This window comes from Dendrobium catenatum, unplaced genomic scaffold, assembly GCF_001605985.2.
Source record: "Dendrobium catenatum unplaced genomic scaffold, ASM160598v2 fragScaff_scaffold_81, whole genome shotgun sequence".
NCBI classification, from domain to species: Eukaryota; Viridiplantae; Streptophyta; class Magnoliopsida; order Asparagales; family Orchidaceae; genus Dendrobium; species Dendrobium catenatum.
Window position 1 is genome coordinate 816,921 of NW_021318543.1, and position 19,556 is coordinate 836,476.

At 34.1% G+C, this 19,556-nt stretch overlaps 1 protein-coding gene across 1 annotated transcript in view; it reads left to right on the plus strand.

Annotated features, from left to right (window-relative positions):
* LOC110095910 (bifunctional levopimaradiene synthase, chloroplastic-like) overlaps positions 1–3,866 on the plus strand; it is a 6,907-nt gene extending 3,041 nt beyond the window's left edge. Inside the window, exons 4-12 of the mRNA XM_028696494.1 lie at positions 1,597–1,717; positions 1,804–1,916; positions 2,070–2,299; positions 2,392–2,504; positions 2,576–2,674; positions 2,756–2,971; positions 3,048–3,186; positions 3,274–3,501; positions 3,597–3,866. Coding sequence (XP_028552327.1) covers positions 1,597–1,717; positions 1,804–1,916; positions 2,070–2,299; positions 2,392–2,504; positions 2,576–2,674; positions 2,756–2,971; positions 3,048–3,186; positions 3,274–3,501; positions 3,597–3,866 — 1,529 coding nt within the window. The remainder of the gene's footprint in view (positions 1–1,596; positions 1,718–1,803; positions 1,917–2,069; positions 2,300–2,391; positions 2,505–2,575; positions 2,675–2,755; positions 2,972–3,047; positions 3,187–3,273; positions 3,502–3,596) is intronic.
* The last annotated feature ends 15,690 nt before the right edge of the window (positions 3,867–19,556 follow it).

Consider the following 19,556-nt stretch of genomic DNA (forward strand, 5'->3'; position numbering starts at 1 on the left):
CAAGGTTTTTACGTGGAAAACCCGAAAGAGGGCAAAAAACCACGGGGCCTTGCCCAATTGTAAAGTTCCACTAGTATTTGTTTGAAGTACAAAAGGTTATCGGTCTTACAAATCAAGACGATCAGTTTACAATCAACTTCTCACAAAGTTACAAAGTTCTTCAACTAAATTATTTAAAGCATCTATTTTGTCTGCTTCTTAGTAGTCTTTCTTTTGTATACTTTGAGGTAATTCATTATTTCTTGAATGGATTTCCCCATCATATTGTGCAAGTCAACAATGATATACTCTTTCTTAGAGGAATACTTTGCTTTATCTGACTTGGACTATCCATAACTATTTGCACAATATGAACCAATATATCCAATAAACTTTTAATTTTTCTCTTCTCTCAGATAGAGATACTACAACTAGTGCTTTTGACAATGTACCAGGGAGGAGGAATTCCCTATTTGGAGAACTTTCTCTTCTCCAATAGTATGGGACAAAGGGTGGAATCAATATGGACTTATATAGGAGAATTAAAGAGAACCTCATGAGACTTCATAATCTAAATTGGAAGAACTTTTCTTTTATGTTTTAAGAATAATGCTTGAGCTATCTAACTTCATTTATCGATATAAGTACCAGTAAAATTAATTCTATTAATGAAAACATCCATATGCCTCTCAATTTATTTCTCAAATATCATATACAATAATCGAGAATCATATAAATATAATCTATCATTTCAATCCTTAGTACAAAAGAAAAATTAAAGATAAAAAATAGTCTAATAATAAATTTGGAGAATCCTAACTAGCCTTATACTCCTAATCCTACACCCTAATATATAATCATTTAAATCATATATAATGAGCTTAATAGTCAAGCGGTTCACAAAATCCTAAAACTAAACTCAAAGTATGGCAAAGGAGAAATATTCATTTAGTTGTCAAATTTTAGTAGTAATATTAATATGACCATGAATCAATGCAAAAATAGTAAAATGCACAAGCAATAGTATTAAAGTTTCTAATAGTAAATAGTATAGCATGAGACCAGTAAAGCAATACAGTGTAAAAACAAATAAACTAATGCATGTGTTGAATAGATAAATTACTCATAGTATTAATATTATCAATTCGTGATAATCAGTAAAGGGATCGTATAGATCAAGAAAGACTCTTACAAATCATGTCAATGTATTAAATTAGGAGCTGTAATATTATAGATTCTACTACTACTGCATGTGAGTTGTACTATTTTTGCACTGATTCTTGGTCACATGATTATCACTATCATGAATTTATTGATCACATGCATATTACTTCTTTATCATGTTTTAAATTTAGTTATAAGATTTTAGTGATTTACTGGGCTTTTTAGCTCATTATATTTAGTTTAAATGATTTTAAGTCAAGGAATAGATTCAAGAGTGTGAGACTGATTAGGATTCCTCAGGTTCTATTTCTTATTAATTTAGTTATTCGTTTATACTAATTAATTGAATAAAATGATGGGATTATATGATTATAGATTATTGTATATGATTTTTTTTTGGGTTTATATATATATATATATATTGAATTATTTCTCTGTATTATTTGCTTGCAGCACCTGTTGTATATCCAATTGACATTTTTGAGCACAATTGGATGATCGATACAATCCAACGCTTGGGAATAGATCATCACTTTCGCAAGGAAATTTCTAATGCTCTTGACTTCTTATATAGGTAATGAGTTTCTTATATGTGCACAATATATAAAGTTACAATTATTTTTTTGCCAACTAAAAGTGAATTTTTATGCTGATCAACAGAAATCTTAGGAAAGATGGTCTAGCATGGGAAAGAGATGCCATTGTTACTGACATTGATGATACCTGTATGGGGCTCAGATTATTAAGGTTACATGGCTATCCTATATCTCCTGGTGAGCCTTCTTTCACATATAGAAACTAACAAGCAGTCTTCTCTCTATCTCTCTCGCTCTCTCTCTCTCTCTCTCTCTCACACACACACACATAGTGTATGTATGTATGTATGTATTTATCAAAAAATTCTCACAATAGGTGATGATATGCAGATGTGCTGGAGTACTTCAAGGATATTGATGGTACTTTCTTATGCTATATGGGCGAGACACATAAAGGAGTTTCAGATTTCTTCAGTTTGTATCGATTCTCCCAAATCGCATTTTTGGGAGAGAAGATACTAAAACAAACAAAAATTTTCACAGAGCAACATTTGATTAAAAGCATCAAAGACAATCATGTTTATGACAAGTGGGCAATAAAGAAAGCCTTAAATAAGGAGGTTAGTTTGTGTCAATATTTTCATCTTTTCCTTCTGATCAATATAAATATGAAGCTTTAGTTCTTGATTCACTTAAGCTTTAAAATAAACAGATTGAATGGGCACTGAGAAACCCATGGAAGATGAGTCTTCCTATGCTTGAAATGCAAGAATACATAAAAAATTATGGAGATAATGATGTTTGGATTGAGAAAACTATCTTTAGGTAAAACAATCGACATCTTTGCTACTAGTTACATATACATCAGATTTTATGGTTTGTATGTTAATATTTAGGATGTATAATATCAATAATTCGAAATACTTGGAATTGGCCAAGTTAGAGTGCAACAAGCTGCAGGCCATACACACAAGAGAAGCTAAATCGATACTTCTGTGAGTTGATTTTTGCACACTATCCACAAATGCTGATGATAACGTTTTATTAAAATTCCTAATTTACTTTATGAATATCAGATGGTGGAATTCCTGTGGCTTTAATAATCTTGTTGTCACCCAATTGAACCCAAAGGAGATTCATTTCTCAATATGTGCAGCTATATATGAGCCAGAATTTTCAACCTCTAGGATTGCTTATACCAAATGTAATTGCATTGAAAGTATACTCAAAGATATTTTTCAGAGCCATGAATCCTTTGAAGAACTAAAAATATTTTGTCAAGCAATCAATGAGTAAGTAATTTATATGTATCAGTCAATATTTTATTAGGCAAAATTCATATAATGTTTTGATTAAACTTGTTTGTAGATGGAAACCTGCAATGGTGCAAGTTCTACCGAGCAAATTGAAACGAGTATTTATGGTAGCTTATGAAACCATGAATGAACAGGCAATAGGAGCTAATAATGCTCAAGGAAAAGATGTCTTTCCCTACTTACATGATTTAGTAAGATACATAAAAAGTAACTTATATAAAATAATTTATTATCAGATTTAAAATAATTCAAAGCCAAAACTTTGATTTATGTGACAGAGAAAACAACAAGTGCAACAATACCTTAAAATCAGAGAATTTAAAGACATCAAGCAATTTGAAATCTTTGAAGAATATGTAGATCAAGTTAAGAGAGGACTCGCAGTGACCATTAGATTGTTACCAGCCGTGCTTCTCATGGGAGATGTTCTGCCAGGTAATGCACTCAAAAGCTTGGTTCACAAATCAACAATTCTTGAGCAACTAGCTTCATACATTGCATTGTTGGTAAGTACTGCAGTGAAATCTTTTATTAAACTAACTATATTTTAATTGTGTGATTGCAAAAACGAAGTCATTAATTCTCATTCATTTGGCTTCAGAATCTAATGACAGAGGAAAGAAGTGCAGTTTATATGTACATGAAAGAACATAATTGCTCTGAGCAAGATGCACTATCTTACATAGAAGAAAAGATCGATGATGCATTTGTTGAATTTACGCATGAGTACCTGAAGCCCAATAAACATATTTCACATTCTTGTCGCCGACTGATCTTCGAACATGGCAGAATAATTCGATTTTCTCTCAATAAAAGAATCAATGGTCAACCTGTAGAGTCGATGGATAAAGTTTACACTCCAACACTCTAATTAACCCTATCACTTATACAAATGTGACTTGCATTTCCATTGGATTCTTCGTAATGCAGGTAAATGCTTAATTTTATCAACATAGCCTATTTTTGCCCATGAGAAAATGTACTGCAGTCATTGCTTTTCTAAACCAAATCATAGATTTTGTATAATGTACTATATAAATGGTTATAATGTGTCAATTCAATAGAGTGCACCTATTGTATAACATGCTTTAATTATCCATTTATTAAATAAGATTTTATAAGATGTATTCATATTTGCAATATAGCACTGAAGGATTGGGTTTAAAAACCCAACCGGTATGATTGATTCAATCATGAACCAGTCTTATAGCGTGTCCGATTCATCCTAAAAATCACTTTTACATCGAACTGGCCATATCTGGCTGCTAAATCGATCATGGTTCTCTTGAACCTGGTTGATTCAATTTTTAAATTTTTGGAATAATTAAATATATTATTTTAAAATATTAAGAATAAAATATTAAACAATATTTGTAATTTAATTATAAATTTAATTAATAATAATTTATACCAAACTTATAAACTGATATGTAACTTAAATTTTTGTTAAATTTGAATTGAATTTAAAGATTGAATATGTTTACATTTAAAATTATGTAAGATATTAGTAATGTATAAATTTGATTTATTTTTTTATAAATAATTATTATTTTTATATGATTTTTATTTCATCTAAATTTTATTTAGTAATTATTATATTATCTTGTTCGACAGGTTGAAGTGAACCTCTACTTCAGTTCATTGTATAGTCTGGTTTTCACAACATTGCATTTACGTTTGAATTCAATGAATAGAAAATGAATTTGTGAATGAAGGTAAATACGATAAACACTCGAAGTCTAAGGTCCACCAATGGACTTATTCGGCCAACACTAGATGGCTTTGAGTTATCTCATTTAAGATTGTGGGTTCCGTACATTCACGCCTCGACTTCTCTGCGACCCTTTCTTTTTTTCGGGTCATCGAGGAGTTTTAATGTTTAAGTTCCACGCCAAATTTTCAGAAGGCATCTTGGGTTTTGAATGAGATAATACCCAGAGATTTCGCCCTCATTTTGCGAGGACTTTATGATCTGAATTCATGTTTCCTATAAGCGCAAGCCCCTATAGTTAATTACCCCTCCCGATAATGAGTGATAACTTTTGATTAAAGATATTTATCAAATATATACATAATATACGGTGCATAGTAAAACATCTTTTTGAGGTATTTAGAAAATTGATATTTAAAATTAAAAATTCATCATCTCGTACTTAAAGTTGATGGTAGGGGGAGTGATGGTAGACTCGATCAAGATCCCATAGTTCCGTCATCCCGAGTCATCATGGTCCCCGGTCTACTTAGTCAGAGGAGGTAGTTGATCCAACTTGACAGAAAGATCCTTATTGGCAGCCATGGGTTGCTTCGTCCAATGATACCTTGTAGGCCTTAGGTGAATATTTATCTAAGAGGAAAATTTTGAATCCACCTTAGTTAACATAGGATTTTGTGCCCTATCAATCATATCATATTGATTCATTACTCAAAGATTTAAAATAGTTGGGGAATATACGAGCTCTGACTATGATCGTAATTTAATGATGCCATTTGGCGGAAAAACTACACGATTAGAGGGTTATGGTTATAATCTTTTATATGTGGTGTCATTTGGCAGTGAAACCACCAATTAGAGGATAATGAGAGAGAACTTTTTGATTAAAATTAGAAAATCATTATGGTTCATAAAAAATAATGTTATAGTACAATTAAAGCTTTATAGTGATGCTTTGAATAATCTATAATAATTTAGTTATATTTCAAATCATTATGGTTCATAAAAAATAATGTTGTAGTACAATTAAAGCTTTATAGTGATGCTTTGAATAATCTATAATAATTTAGTTATATTTCAAAACTTGGGTTACATGGGGTTTCGAAGTCTCACCATCATCTTATAGAATTTTCCCTTAAGTTTGAGGGATACTTTTATATCACAAAATAGGCCTGATGCATTCCTCCACTTCAACCATCCAACTTGAATTCTACTAATAATATTCTCATATATTTAACCATCACTTTGAAAAATATACATGAGATATCTCAAATATGTACTCTTATTAATGACTTGATCGCCCAAAGTCATAGTCCCCCCCCACTAGATCTATTACTACTAAAATTATAATCAATGCATTCGGTTATATATATACTCAAATGAAAATCTTTGGAATCTAAGGTTGACCTCCATTGTTCAAGTTTATCTTTAACTCTTTCTCTAATCTTATTGATAAGAAGAATATTATATGCAAAAAAGCATAAACTATGGTACATCCTCTTGCAAATGTATAATAATAATATCCATTTTAGAGCAAAAAGATATAGGCTTAAAGCTGATCATTGATGTAAACCAACTGAAATAGGAAAATAATATAGTGCATGGGTGGTCATCTAGGATAAATAAGAAAAGAGAATCTTTATTTGAATGAAATTTTTTTTGCATTCTTCTTTAGGTGGACAGCCAAGGATTTTGAAGGAAATTTTGAACTCAATTTCACATATTACTTGTACATTAAGTCAAGAGGGTTAACCACACAATATTGAAAGGTGGAGGGGTCTTGTATTGAAGAAAGTATTATAATCCAAGTCATGGTGGGAAAAACCATGGTGATCATGCTCCTTTCATTGACAATTGCGAACATTGATGATGGACTTCAATCTTAAAGCAATGCTCTTATCTTAACAGCATTAGAATATTGCTTTTTAATATTTCTTTCAACTTAGTGCACATGCAGATGAAGATTATGAATAAAGTGCAAATAAAAATGCAATATCAGACAATTAAGAGATTTCATGTTCACATGTTGTCGATCTCGTCGATTTCTTTTCTTGGAAAGATGCCGTCATGAACTCCTCTCCTCCTTCACACATCTTTGATCACGTTGATGCCTTCATCCGATGAGTTGAAAGGGAGAAGATGACATTATTTCATTTTACACTCTAATTATCTAAGTTAACAGTTAAGATTATTATATTTTAAAAAAATATTTATTAATTTTATTGAATCAAATAAGCTCACAAATCTAATTTTATACATCATTTCCTAATTTGTTTATCAGCATGAAGTCTATTTTTTTAGTGATTTTGTTATCAAATTAGGCTTAACTTCACATCCACCATCTTATTAATTGTATTTATATATAAATCTGATATTCTTTCAAACCCTAAAACCTTGAAATAACAGTTAAATAATTTATGAAATATATATGCCAAATAATATTTAGGATTTAACACAGTTCTAAGACTGACAATACCATATCCATAGGATTTACCAAATTAAGCCTTTATATCTAGGATTAATTATTTTGTGTAGATGCCGAACGTCCTCCAAAGATCAACTATAATGTGTCACGTCACCTCTGTACGTGCTCGGTACCGCAGTGCGGTATTGCTTAATACCGCTTGGTATCGCGGCTCGATACCGTTGATGTACGTGGCGCATTTTGATTGATCCTTGAACGTTGTTCTACATCCTGCCTTGCACAGAACAATTTCTCCATATCTAGCTAGAGCCATTGACTTAAGAGTTGAGAAATTTCTTGACAGATTAGCGCCAATAATGAACATGGCAGCCTCCGTAGTGATTGAACTCACATCCCCTCCCATCTATTCCATAAGTAGCTAGTGCCATAGAACATAGTGGTACATGCATATTATATATTATATTGTGCTAAATTCTTCAGAAACTACATGAATGAATGGAAAAGACAACATCATAGAAGATGGATTGAGCATGTTATGAGGGCATTCTACGATCTTTGATTGTCTCTTCTGTTTAATTAATATCTTCGATCTTCAGCATACTTGTACAGAAAAGTTCCCATGGCAGCCAAAATGCTTCCAGATTATGGCAATGGCTTAATTGATAGCCAAAATTCCAATCTAACAAATCAAGAACTGAATTTGCATCGTTGTATAATATTTTACTCTCATAAAAAGTTTAAAAAGAGGCCACGTTAGCCACCTTTATCGCATTAATATGGTCAAATTCAAAGTTGGTAGCAGACATGCTAAATTAATGATCTTCTGCACTTTGATGGGTTGTTCGGCCAAGTCTTTTCTTCGAATAAAAAACTTTATGAAATCTCATACAGGATAAAGTCTAAATATGTGTCAGATTTTATATGTGGACGCCCATATCTTCGGATACAAGTCCTGACATCTGAACATAATATCTAATAAAATCTTATTTTTTCCCAAAAAAAAAAAAAATCTTATTTCTCCAAGAAAACCTTTTTTATGATTTTTATGTGAAAGTCATATTGTGGAGCACTAGAGAACTATATATATATATGGCGGAACCCCCTAGTATTCAGGCCTCCCTATAGTTTATAGGAGTCTTTATATATTTGCCCCTACTAAAAAAAATAAAATACTATAATTTTTAGGTGACTGCCACCCAAGAAAAAGTATACATATTGTATGGAGGTATTATTATAAAGATTTTTAGGCAATTGCCCTCATAAACGTTTTAAAATAATATGATCTTTAGGCAATTGTAAAATACAAAGAGAAATAGTAAAGATAATCCAAAAATATCCTTATAACCAAAATTTGTTCCAAGGACGTTGCCCCCGAAAACCCCAACAAGGTCGAACCTTGTCAGGAGAAATGTGGATGTGACCTAATATGCACCAATTTGCAGATGTTGATTGCATGATCTCTTAATTATTCTATAATGTTCTCAATATAATCTTATGAAATCCTACATATTTCATTCATACAGCATGCAAGAGATATCATTTCCAACATGATTGATATGGCTATGACATATCATTACTATAACATATGATATTCATATATGCACATATCAAAATTAACTCAAATTTAAGATTTAGATTCTTATATAGACACATGTGCCCATCGGTGAATTTTTCCCTTAAAAAATTTTGGCTAAGACAAAGAAAGATTTTAGTAGATTGGCTTATGTTAATGATGCATTGAATAGGAGTGGTGTTTGCCCAACTACTAATTTAATGATCTATAAATTGAGATATAACTCTCATCTATAACCTAAACACTTCATTAATTATTATATATATGTTTTCATTGTATTAGATGAATATGTTTTTTTAATTAATAATAAAATAAATATTTGTGCCAACAAGTCTATCTATTATGAAGATGGCGCGCATTAATGAACTGGTTATGTGAGAAATTGAATACAGTCATGATATGGCAGAAAAATAAATAAATAAATATCTCAGTCATGTTATATATTTTTCTCTTTTGATAAAAATACATGAAAAAATAATAGTGGTAGCTTTAAGAAAATAATAATACACGAAGAGTATTAACTGCGTATTATAACACTTCTGACAAGAAGCTACGCTACTGTTTAACTTGTAACCAAATTCATTAAATGCTGCTGCAGCTGCTGCCATCGTCTTCAAATTCTTTGAAAAATTGAGCTCAAATAATATAATATCGGATTTAAAAATTCTTTGTAAATGAACTTCTGACAAAAATAATGCTTGGCGTGGCCTTCTTTGGCTTAAAATCTTAAAATAAAATTTTACTTCTGTTAATACTGTAAATTGTGAAGGCTTGCATGACATCCTTGACATGACAAGTAAGGGACGGCAAACTTGCTTCAGAGCTTCAGAAAATGCTACAGCTAATTTCACCAAGTATGTGCTCGGGTTTGGTGAGGGGGAACCTTTTAAAAAGGATTATTATTAAAGATTAAATTAGAAATAAAAATATAATTAAAAAGAAATTAAAAGGATCATACATCTAAATAGATTTTACATTTTTTTTGAGACATTTAGATCATTTAAGGCAAACTCACACACTCAACGCATACACAAAGACTCAAACTGAAGACCTCTTGGTTGAAAGCCTAAGCTCTCAACCAACAGGTCAAGATGAGCTGTGTAGATTTTACATTTTTAGTTAAAATAAGAAACATAAAGCTGTCGGAGACTGTACTGAAAAGAAGCGCTGCTTATCACCTTTAAATTGATTATCCTTTTTTATTTTTTTAATCATATTCATTCTCCTAATTTAACCTTTAATAATGATCTTTTTTTTTTTTAAATTTCCCTTTTGGTGAAACTATTTCTCTTCATATTTTTATTTATAAAGATTTTAAAACTTAAAAAAAATATATATCAATAAGTAAATAAAAATACATAAAACAAAAGAGACTATATAGACAACCTAGCTAAAACATATTTTATCCGCTAACTAACTTGAAGGATAATTTACCATTCCTAGCTAGAGCAAACAGGTGAAGGTGATTTTGCTAGAGAGTGCCAGATCTAGAAGGTTATAATTGTCTAGCTTCTCGAGGTCATTGGCGACCTGTGGTGGAGCATATCAGATCAATTTTTTCGTTCATACTTAAGTTAAGAGAGTGATAGGCTCCATGGTTGACCAGTTTTGATAGATGAGTTGTAAGTTTGTAACCTTCATGGATGAAGACTTTCTTGTAATTGATAAGGTGGACATGCATGATGGCAGTATCTCTTCATAAATAGCTACAAGTGGACATCCTTAATTGATTGGAGGGAGTTTGACAAATTGAACAATTGACAAGATCTCTTAATTGTCCTTGTGAAGGATGACTCCCTCTAGGGCTCTCAATTAAAATAGATCAAGTTATGGGTTGGGTTCGTATCCAATTTAAAACTAATCCGATGCTGTTGACACGATCCAATTCTGGCCCATTTTTTTGCAAACATGTCAATTTTTTTAAATCCGAACCTAACCCACTTCAGATATATTTTACTAAAAAATTTTATTTAATTCGATTTATTTAAATTTAGATCAAATTAAGGTAAGATTTACTTCAATCAATTTAAATTAAATCAACTTTAATTCATTTATATAACATGATTTGTTATTTTTTGGAAATAATATTTATTTCTTTCATAACAATCTTTTAAAACCCTCATAAATTAATTAAGAATGAGTCAAACCGAGTTGATTTCGGATTTTCGTGTCAACCAAAATCCAACCCAGTTTCACGAATGGGTCAAAATCCCTAACTCAAAATTATGAGTTTTTGGATAGTTTCAAATATTGACACCCCTAACTCCACCTCTACGTGTCTTAGTAAATGAAGTTTTCCTTGTGGGTCCATGAGGTATGTGTCCACCTTTTATGACCCTCAAACTACTCATTAAATATCTTAACAAGAACCCTCTTCAGGGAGTTTTTGCTAAGGAAGTCTGGACTGATTGGAAATTTTTAGAGCTTTCTTATTTTTGGGCACTCCTGTGCCGCCTTAGAATGTTACTAGGCAATTTTGTATTACTTATAGGTGGGGATAATCGGCTCTTAGGTTTTTTTGATAATTGTAGCTCCTTGAGCAGTAGTGGGCTGATGGTCCCCTTAAGGACTTGTAATTTTTCATTATATCAACACGTAGGCCCCTCCGTGAATAATAATAATTAATCAGTAAGATCTTAAAAATGGTTAACAAATTAAAATCATATGAAAAATTTATAGTTAAAATATTTTCTAACAATAATAATTATAATAATAGTAATAATAAGATAATAACAGATTTAATAAATTTAAAACAATCCGTAAGAGGGCGATGCTTGTTTCCTATCACATCGTTAGTGGTTTAATTTTAATCATCGCTGACCATTTAAGAAAATGATCAGTCGAGCATTGGACTGCTATAAATAAAGAGGAAAGCGAGCAAGCTTTCAATAAAGAAGAATAAGAAGAAATGGGGAGCTTAACTAATAAAATGCTTCTTTCAAATCCCAACATTCCATCTTATTCCCTATATGGTAGTACTGATCTTCAGCTGAGATCATTAAGCTTCAGCAACTTCAGCCATCCTGCAGCTCTCAATACTTGTTTCTACAAAACAAGACCTAAAGGTATCTATCTATCACTTGAACCTCTCAGAATTTTTTTTAGAGCTGAAGTTTTTACTCGATCGGTTCTTCATTTTCTGCCTAACTCATGCATGCAAAGGTGCCGTTGGAGCTCTGAAAGTCATCCCAGAAGCAATGATAAAGGACCCAGTACTATCCATGGTATGCGCGCTTACACTTTTTACTATTATTGTTCTTCCTAAAACAATACACTTAAGGGATATGCACTCCAATAAGTTGCCATGATAGTTCAGTTCAGTTATGTTTTACAAAACAACTAATTACTGTTATTCATTTGGTAGGTGGTGGATGAAGAACAAGAGAGGATTGAGACCTTAGTGAGAGAGATCAAGGAGCTGTTCGCATCATTGGGAGATGGTGAGATAAGTCCATCACCCTATGACACGGCTTGGGTTGCAAGAATTCCCTCAATGGATGATCCAAATAAGCCTCAGTTTCCAACAACACTCCAATGGATCCTAAAGAACCAGCTCCAAGATGGCTCGTGGGGAGAGCCCAAGTTTTTCTTTCTATACGATAGGCTTGTTTGCACTCTATCTTGTGTTCTTACTCTCACACTGTGGAGACAGGGAGATGAACTAATTGCCAAAGGTAACATATTGTGTATATATGTATGATTTCAGTTTTTTATAGGTAGGAACTTTAAAATAATTAATTATTGAATAAAGTTTCTAAGTTCTTACGATACATATATGCTTTAGACAATTAGATTAATGGCAACGAAAACTTAAAGAGTTCATTAAGTTAATTATGACAAGCTGGACAACATTAATTCAGTTAATAGTTTTCATAACATTTATTTAATATTACATAATATCTGAGTTTTTGAGAAAACTTGGAAGAAAAAATACAAATGTATTTCTCTCTATATAATGAACTTAAAATTTTAATACACATTATTTATTTAATAGTTATTTTACATATTTACATGGCTTAGTATTATTAATTTTTTTATAGTAATATAGTATGGGATTATTTAGTTTTATGTAAGAAGAGTATTATGGACTATTAAAAAGATGCTAGAAAGGTTGAAGGAAGCTGCATTGATCATTGGAAGTACAATGTGCACCATTTCTAAAAGATTTTTTTTGGAACATTTAGGCCAATTAATGCAAACCCACATACATTAAATGTGCGAGACTTGAACTCAAGATCTCTTGGTTGGTAACCAAAACTCCCAATCAATAGATCAAGATGAGATGTGTCCAAAAAGATATAATATGACAATTAAATACACAATTGCTCGAGATTCAAACTTAGGACCTGAGTGTGTGTAGGAGTACAAATACTTAACCACTTTGATTTGTAGTAAAATGTGTCATAAAACATAAACTTCTATATTTAAATAATACAAATTCAAAATAATAATTAATTAAAATAAACTTTACATTATTAATTAATTAAATTACTAATATATGATTTTTTAGAAATTATTATAAAGTGCTGGAAAAGCCGCCGGAAACTCTGTTGGAAATACAACAGTCAAAATGCCGCCGAAAATTCTTCTATAAAATTAGGCCACCAAAAAATCTAGAATAGACATTTAATGTCATTTATGATAGAATGTATGAGAATACACTAAAGAGCCATTTGTAACCATTAGATTGAAATATGTTGGTACAATCCTAACTATATAATACTAGGATAAATAATGGCGGTGTCTTTAAGTTTGTATCAAGTCAAAAGTGAGAAATATAATTTATAGCCTCTTTCTACTTTTTATGTTTAGCTTTCTTTTTTTTGGGGAAATTTTGAGGGCTTGGCCCGTATATTAATCAAGAAACAACAATTACAGAAAGAAACAACCTATCAAAACGGGTACAAAAATAGACCTCAAAAACAAAAAGAGGTCAAAAAACCAATCGGACTCAGGAAAATGAACTACCAAAACAACTTAAAAAGCTGGGAAAGCTTAATAAGCATAAATCATTACATGATCATATGGATTAAACAAACCACCCTTCCCTGGTTGCCATCAGGAGCAAGAGCATAATCTTCGAGAGCGCATTTGAACAGCAAACCAACCCCAGCCTTCCAAAAGGATAAACAGATATCCTGGTTGCCAGCAAAAGGTAAACAAGCCGAATGAGAAGAATGCTTAAACTAGCTGGCCCTCCAAGGGAAGATACCAAATTGGTAGTTCTGCACATTATCGTCCGGTGGGGGAAGAAAGACTTCCCCCCAAAAAAATCCTCCACAAAAACGGCAATTAGCATATAACCTTTAGCACCCCCTGAAACAAAATGGAAAAGAATTCTGCAGCATATCCAAATTTTTCCAATTACCAGTCTTTCCATTGATAGCATTAGTAATCCTTCTAATAATGGCATTGATAGAGACCTCAGCATTCGCAAATCGACATTCATTACGTTCTCTCCATAAATAGTAAAGAGAACAACAAATGACAAAGTAACAAAATTCCTTCTCAAAAGATTTCATCTTATCATTGTCCTAAAAAAAAATCAAAAACCTGTAAAAGAGTTGGGCGCATCAAAAAATTCCGGAGAGAGGGAAGTAATGTAGAAATAACCAAAAATATGTAATCACACTGAAAAAAACAGTGAGAGATACTTTCAAAATCATCCTTGCAAAGCTCGCAGATAGGAGGTATATTGATGTTTCGTCTAGCAAGCTCATTAGCAATTTTTAAACCTCCAAGGAAAGCCTACCAGACAAAAGAGGAGTGTCTGAGAGCATATCTACGGTGCCAAACAAAATCAATCCAGGGAAATTTCTGCAACTCAGCATAGAAGTGCATATAGAAAACATTGAAACATGGTTTATCACTTCCAACCCAGGTAATATTCAGATGAGTTGCAGGCAAAATTTGGACAGACTTAATGTGGTTGATCAGAGACTGCTCAAAAACTCGAGGGGGAGACCATTGCCCATTCAAAATGATATCCTTCACATACTTAATAGATGAATTAGTAAAGTTGCTGAAATCAGAGATAGCATAACCACCACACCAGGGATCCCAGTTCAAGGATAAAAAGCCATTCTCCTCCACCACATGCAATTTAATCATACCTTTGATTTTATGGGCAATAAAGGAAATTAATTTCCAAAATTTGGAAGTTTTGGTGCCAAAGGGTTTCCAAGGTGATAAATATTTGTTCCTAAACCAGTTAGCCATCAGGTTATTATGGCTAAAAAACCTCCAAATAAATAAACAGCCATAAGCAAAATGCAGGGATTCAATAGAGGGAAGCCCCAGCCTCCAAAGCATTTAGGAATGCAAGTTTTCTTCCAAGATATAAGGTGAAGTTTTTTAGCATTGTCAGAGCCATGATACATAAACTTTGAACAAAGTTTGTCAATCTTCTTAGTGGTGGTTTTTGGTATAATCGCTCCCCTTATCCAATAAGCAATGATATTAACAATAGTAAACTTTAAGAACTGAATTATACATGCAAAAGACAAGAATTTTACTTTCCAACCAGCAGGTAGAGTAGAAAGCCTACTCAATAGTGGTTGGAAGTTAGTAGGCTTAAGCTTTTTGGTAGAGATGGGTAGTCCAAGGTAAGTGATGGTATTATCAGTTTGGGAGAACCCAAGGAGAGAGGTGATATCCTTATCATTAGGGGTGTTATAAGAGAACAAAATGGTGCATTTCGAGTTGTTAACCCCAAGACCCGAGGAATCAGCAAAGTTCCCAAGAGAGGTTTTCAATAAAGCAGCATTCATCAGATTGGCTTTCCCAAAAACTAGGATATCATCTGCATAAAGAAGATGTTTAACAGAGAAGCCCACAGAAGAAATCCCAACAAAATTACTGCCATTAAGCTCACATGAGAAGGCGTCCATCACAACCGAAAACAGTAAAGGTGACAGCAGGCACCCTTGTCTAAGCCGAGAGGAAGAGCTAAAGAAACCTTCAAGCCCACCATTAATGCAAATAGAAAAATAGACATCATTGATACACCCATCAATCCACTTAACAAAGAGAGGAGGGAAGCCTTTATCAAGAAGCCTGGATAAAAGAAAGTCTCTAGACACATTATCAAAAGCTTTACGGATGTCTAGTTTTGCACAAAAAAAAATTTCTCTGGCATTGGAGTTAAAATCCCTAAGCATTTCAGAAGCCAACACAATATTGTCAGTAGAAATTCTCTCTTTGATAAACCCAGATTGGCTTTGATGAATGATGAAGGGCATCACATCTTTCATCCTATTTGCTATAATTTTAGCAATAATCTTATAAAAAAACATTGCAAAGAGAGATCGGCCTGAAATCCATGAAGGTGGAAGCATGTGTACCCTTAGGAATCAAAGCAATAGCTGTAGCTTTGGCACATTTGGGAAGAAAACCAGTAATAAAGAAATGTTTTATAGCTTTGCAAAGTTGATTTCCAATAATCTCCCAAGTGCCCTTATAGAACTCAAAGGTAAACCCATCTGGGCCAGGAGCTTTAGAGGATGATCCAGCAAAAACAACATTCTTAATCTCCACATCAGTGATCGACAAAGTAAGAGGGGGTATAAGATGGGTAGGAATAGTATCCCCAATAGGAATTTGATAATTTCCGAAGTTGGCAGGTTTAGGAGCATTGAAAAGCTTTTGGAAATGAGTAATAGCAGCTTTAGCTATGTCTTTATGCGAAGAAAATTGACCATCCTCAGTAGAAATTTCTTTGATACGGCTAAAGGAATTTCTAGATTTAATTCTAGAAAATAAGAACCCTAAATCATCCTCTCCTTTAGCAAGCCAATTAGCTTTTGCACGCTGAATAACCCAAGAACTCCATGCATTTTGAAGGGAGCCAAGCTTGAGGTTAATATGTTTCAGTTCAGAATTCAGAGCAGGGTCTTGGGGATTACTTTGAATTTTAGAAATGCAATTATTTTGATCCATTTGCAAATCCCTAATTCTGATGGAGAGGTAAGAGGAATTGGTCCATTTCTTTCCTCTTAGAAAATCTTTAACACTATGCAGTTTAGAGAAGAAAGCAGAAATCGGGCTGCCCGTGTTTTGAGAAGCAAAAACAGAGATTAAGCCCTCCCAAAAACCATTAAGGTTCAGCAAATAATTCTTGAACTGAAATCTGGCGATAAAATTATGACAATTCCCATTGAAAAGCACCAAGGGAGAGTGGTCGGAGCATGCAGGAGGTTCCACTCTATATAAAGAGTTAGGGAAAGAATCTATCCAAATAGAATTAACCAGAATACGATCCAACTTAATATGGATAGGATCTTCAGCTCTCTGATTAAACCAAGTGTAGAACAAACCAGTGGAGGGAAGATCCAAAACAGCAGAGTTGAAAATTCAGGAATTCAATTCCTCCAAACGACTGTGGGATTGAGGTCTTCCCCCAGATTTTTCATTCAAAAACCTGCAGCAGTTAAAATCTCCGAGAATTGCCCAGGGTGAATTGATGTTAGGAGCTAAATTAATTAAGCAACTGATTCCAAAGAGTTGCTCTCTCCATAGTAGTATTAGCAGCATAAACAACACTGAGAAGAATCGGTGGCATAGAGGGGGATCGCAATTCCCCATGAATAATTTGGGGGGAGGTGAAGGATGGGTTGAAGAAGACATTGTCAGAGTTTCATTTTATCCAAATCCTGCCCGGTGAAGAGCAATGAAAATTGGAGCAAGACCTCTCATTTGAGAATAGTCTGTGGGTGTTTAAAAACCATGGGTCACTCATTGAGGCAACAAGGATTTTTTCCTCAAGGATGCACAGCATGTCCAGATGGAAAGAAGAGATTAAATGTTTACAAGCCAGAAATTTATCAGTAGAGTTAAATCCCCTGACGTTCCAGCAACCAATGGGTCCATGGATCATTTGGATTTTGATTTGGAAGGGCGAGTTTTTTTGGCTGATTTGGCATTGGGTGGTTTATGAACTTCAGCAGGCTCTTTTTGCAATTTTGGTGGGGGAACATTAGAAGACTGTTCTATTTGAACCTTAGAATTAATCTGGCTCAAACTAGAAGATGTATGTTCAAGGTCAGGTGGTTCATCCTCAGGTTGCAGAATCGCAAATATGTTAGGAGAGGCTAAAGGTGGGTCTGCAGGCAATTTTACGAAGCCTGAAAGCAAAGGAGGATAAAGATTATTGGTGGATGTAATGGGAGAATTCTGGGTATTGGACATAAAATGGGAATTGTCGGAAGAAGAGTGAGCTTCAGAGGGGGAATTTAAATTGGGAATAGGATCTTTAGGTTCATCCTGAGAGCAGGGAGACACCTTCTTGGAAGGAACCAAATCCTGGGTTGTCGAGGTCTGTTGGATAGTAACCGAAATGATGTGCTGGTTGGGGAAGGGAGGAGGTGGGTGAGGAATAGTCGCAATGACATTGGGGGTCTGGGTTTGATTATTGATAGTGGGGTTCTGGATTTGATGAGTAATAGTTGAGGGAGGTTTGGGAGTAATGAGCGGTGGCTTAGAGTGTGGTGGAGGTTTGGAGGTCCGAGCTCGAGAGGAGCTCCTGCCTCAGCCAGTGATAACTTGAGCTTTAGGTTGAGGGTTTATGTGGCAGAGAGAAGTTGGGTGAACAAATGATCCACAGCCAGCACATGGAGAGGGTTTCCAGTCGTACAGGACTTTTAAATTAACATCGTCCCCATCGAGAGAGATAGGGATTTCATCAGGGAGTGTTGAATTACAAGCAACCATAACTCATACTCTCGCATACGTGAGTCTGGTTTTCCGAGCAGTCAGTGCATCAACCGCAAGCGGGTGACCCACAAAGCTAGCAATTTTAGATATACCAGAGGGATTCCATACCGCAAGTGGTAAATCAACAATTTTAATCCATAAAGGGATAGAGGAAAACTCATCTCTTTTGGGTTTAAACTTTGGAGTCCACTTTTGCATGATGAACGATCTGCCAAAGAAGAACCAAGGACCTCCAGTCCAAGCCACCTGGAAGTCTTCCTGCACAGAGAACTTGAAAAGGAAGAAGCCGTCGTTTAGCGGAAGAAGCTCAACATAACCTTTTGGGTTCCAAGCCCGTTTGACGACATTAAGAAGACTGAGGTAAGTCGGGCGAGGTCCTATAGAGTACCCGATAAGTGATGAGCCCCAGTCCGAAATACCGAGAGCCAACTTGTCAGCAGAGAAAGGAACTTTCGTCGCTGGGGAGACGAAGGAGAGTGAGAAGTCATTTGCTACTGGGTCCTCTTTTGTAAGATTTGAGACAAAGTTTAACCCCACCGGGTTAGGCAAAGCAGGTGCAGAGGCCGAGGGGACCCTAGGAAGAGGAGGAAACTCCATGTTGTAAGAGGAGGAAGCCATTAGAAGAAGAAAGGAGGGAGGGGAGGGGAGGAACCCCTCCCCACGGAGTGGCGGGAAGAGCTGAAGGAGGCGGCGGGAGCAAAGCTAAGAAAAAACCCTAGTAGAGCTCCAAAAAGCATTTTTCATTCCAAAAAGATGAAAATAGGTGAGGATGGCTTGTACCAAATCTTGAGTGGAAAAGACTTGGCATTTGTAAAGGGAAAATAATTAGCTAGGCAAGGAGCGTGATGCCCTAGGGTTGATATATACTTAAATTAGCTTAAGCGCGAAACTCTATGATGCTAAGCAGTCATAGAACCCTCAAGCTATTCCTCATCCAAGCTTGCATGTACACTCTTTTATTTTTATTTTTTTTAACATAACTATTATAAACTTAATTATGAAAGTTTGAGGCACGGTCCTTTGTGACTTGTAGCATTCAATCGTAAAGATGAAAAGTTTAAGTATCATTTTAAGGCTTAATAGTCACATTTATTATTATTATTATCATTATTGCGAAAGCGAACTTACATTAATAAAAAAG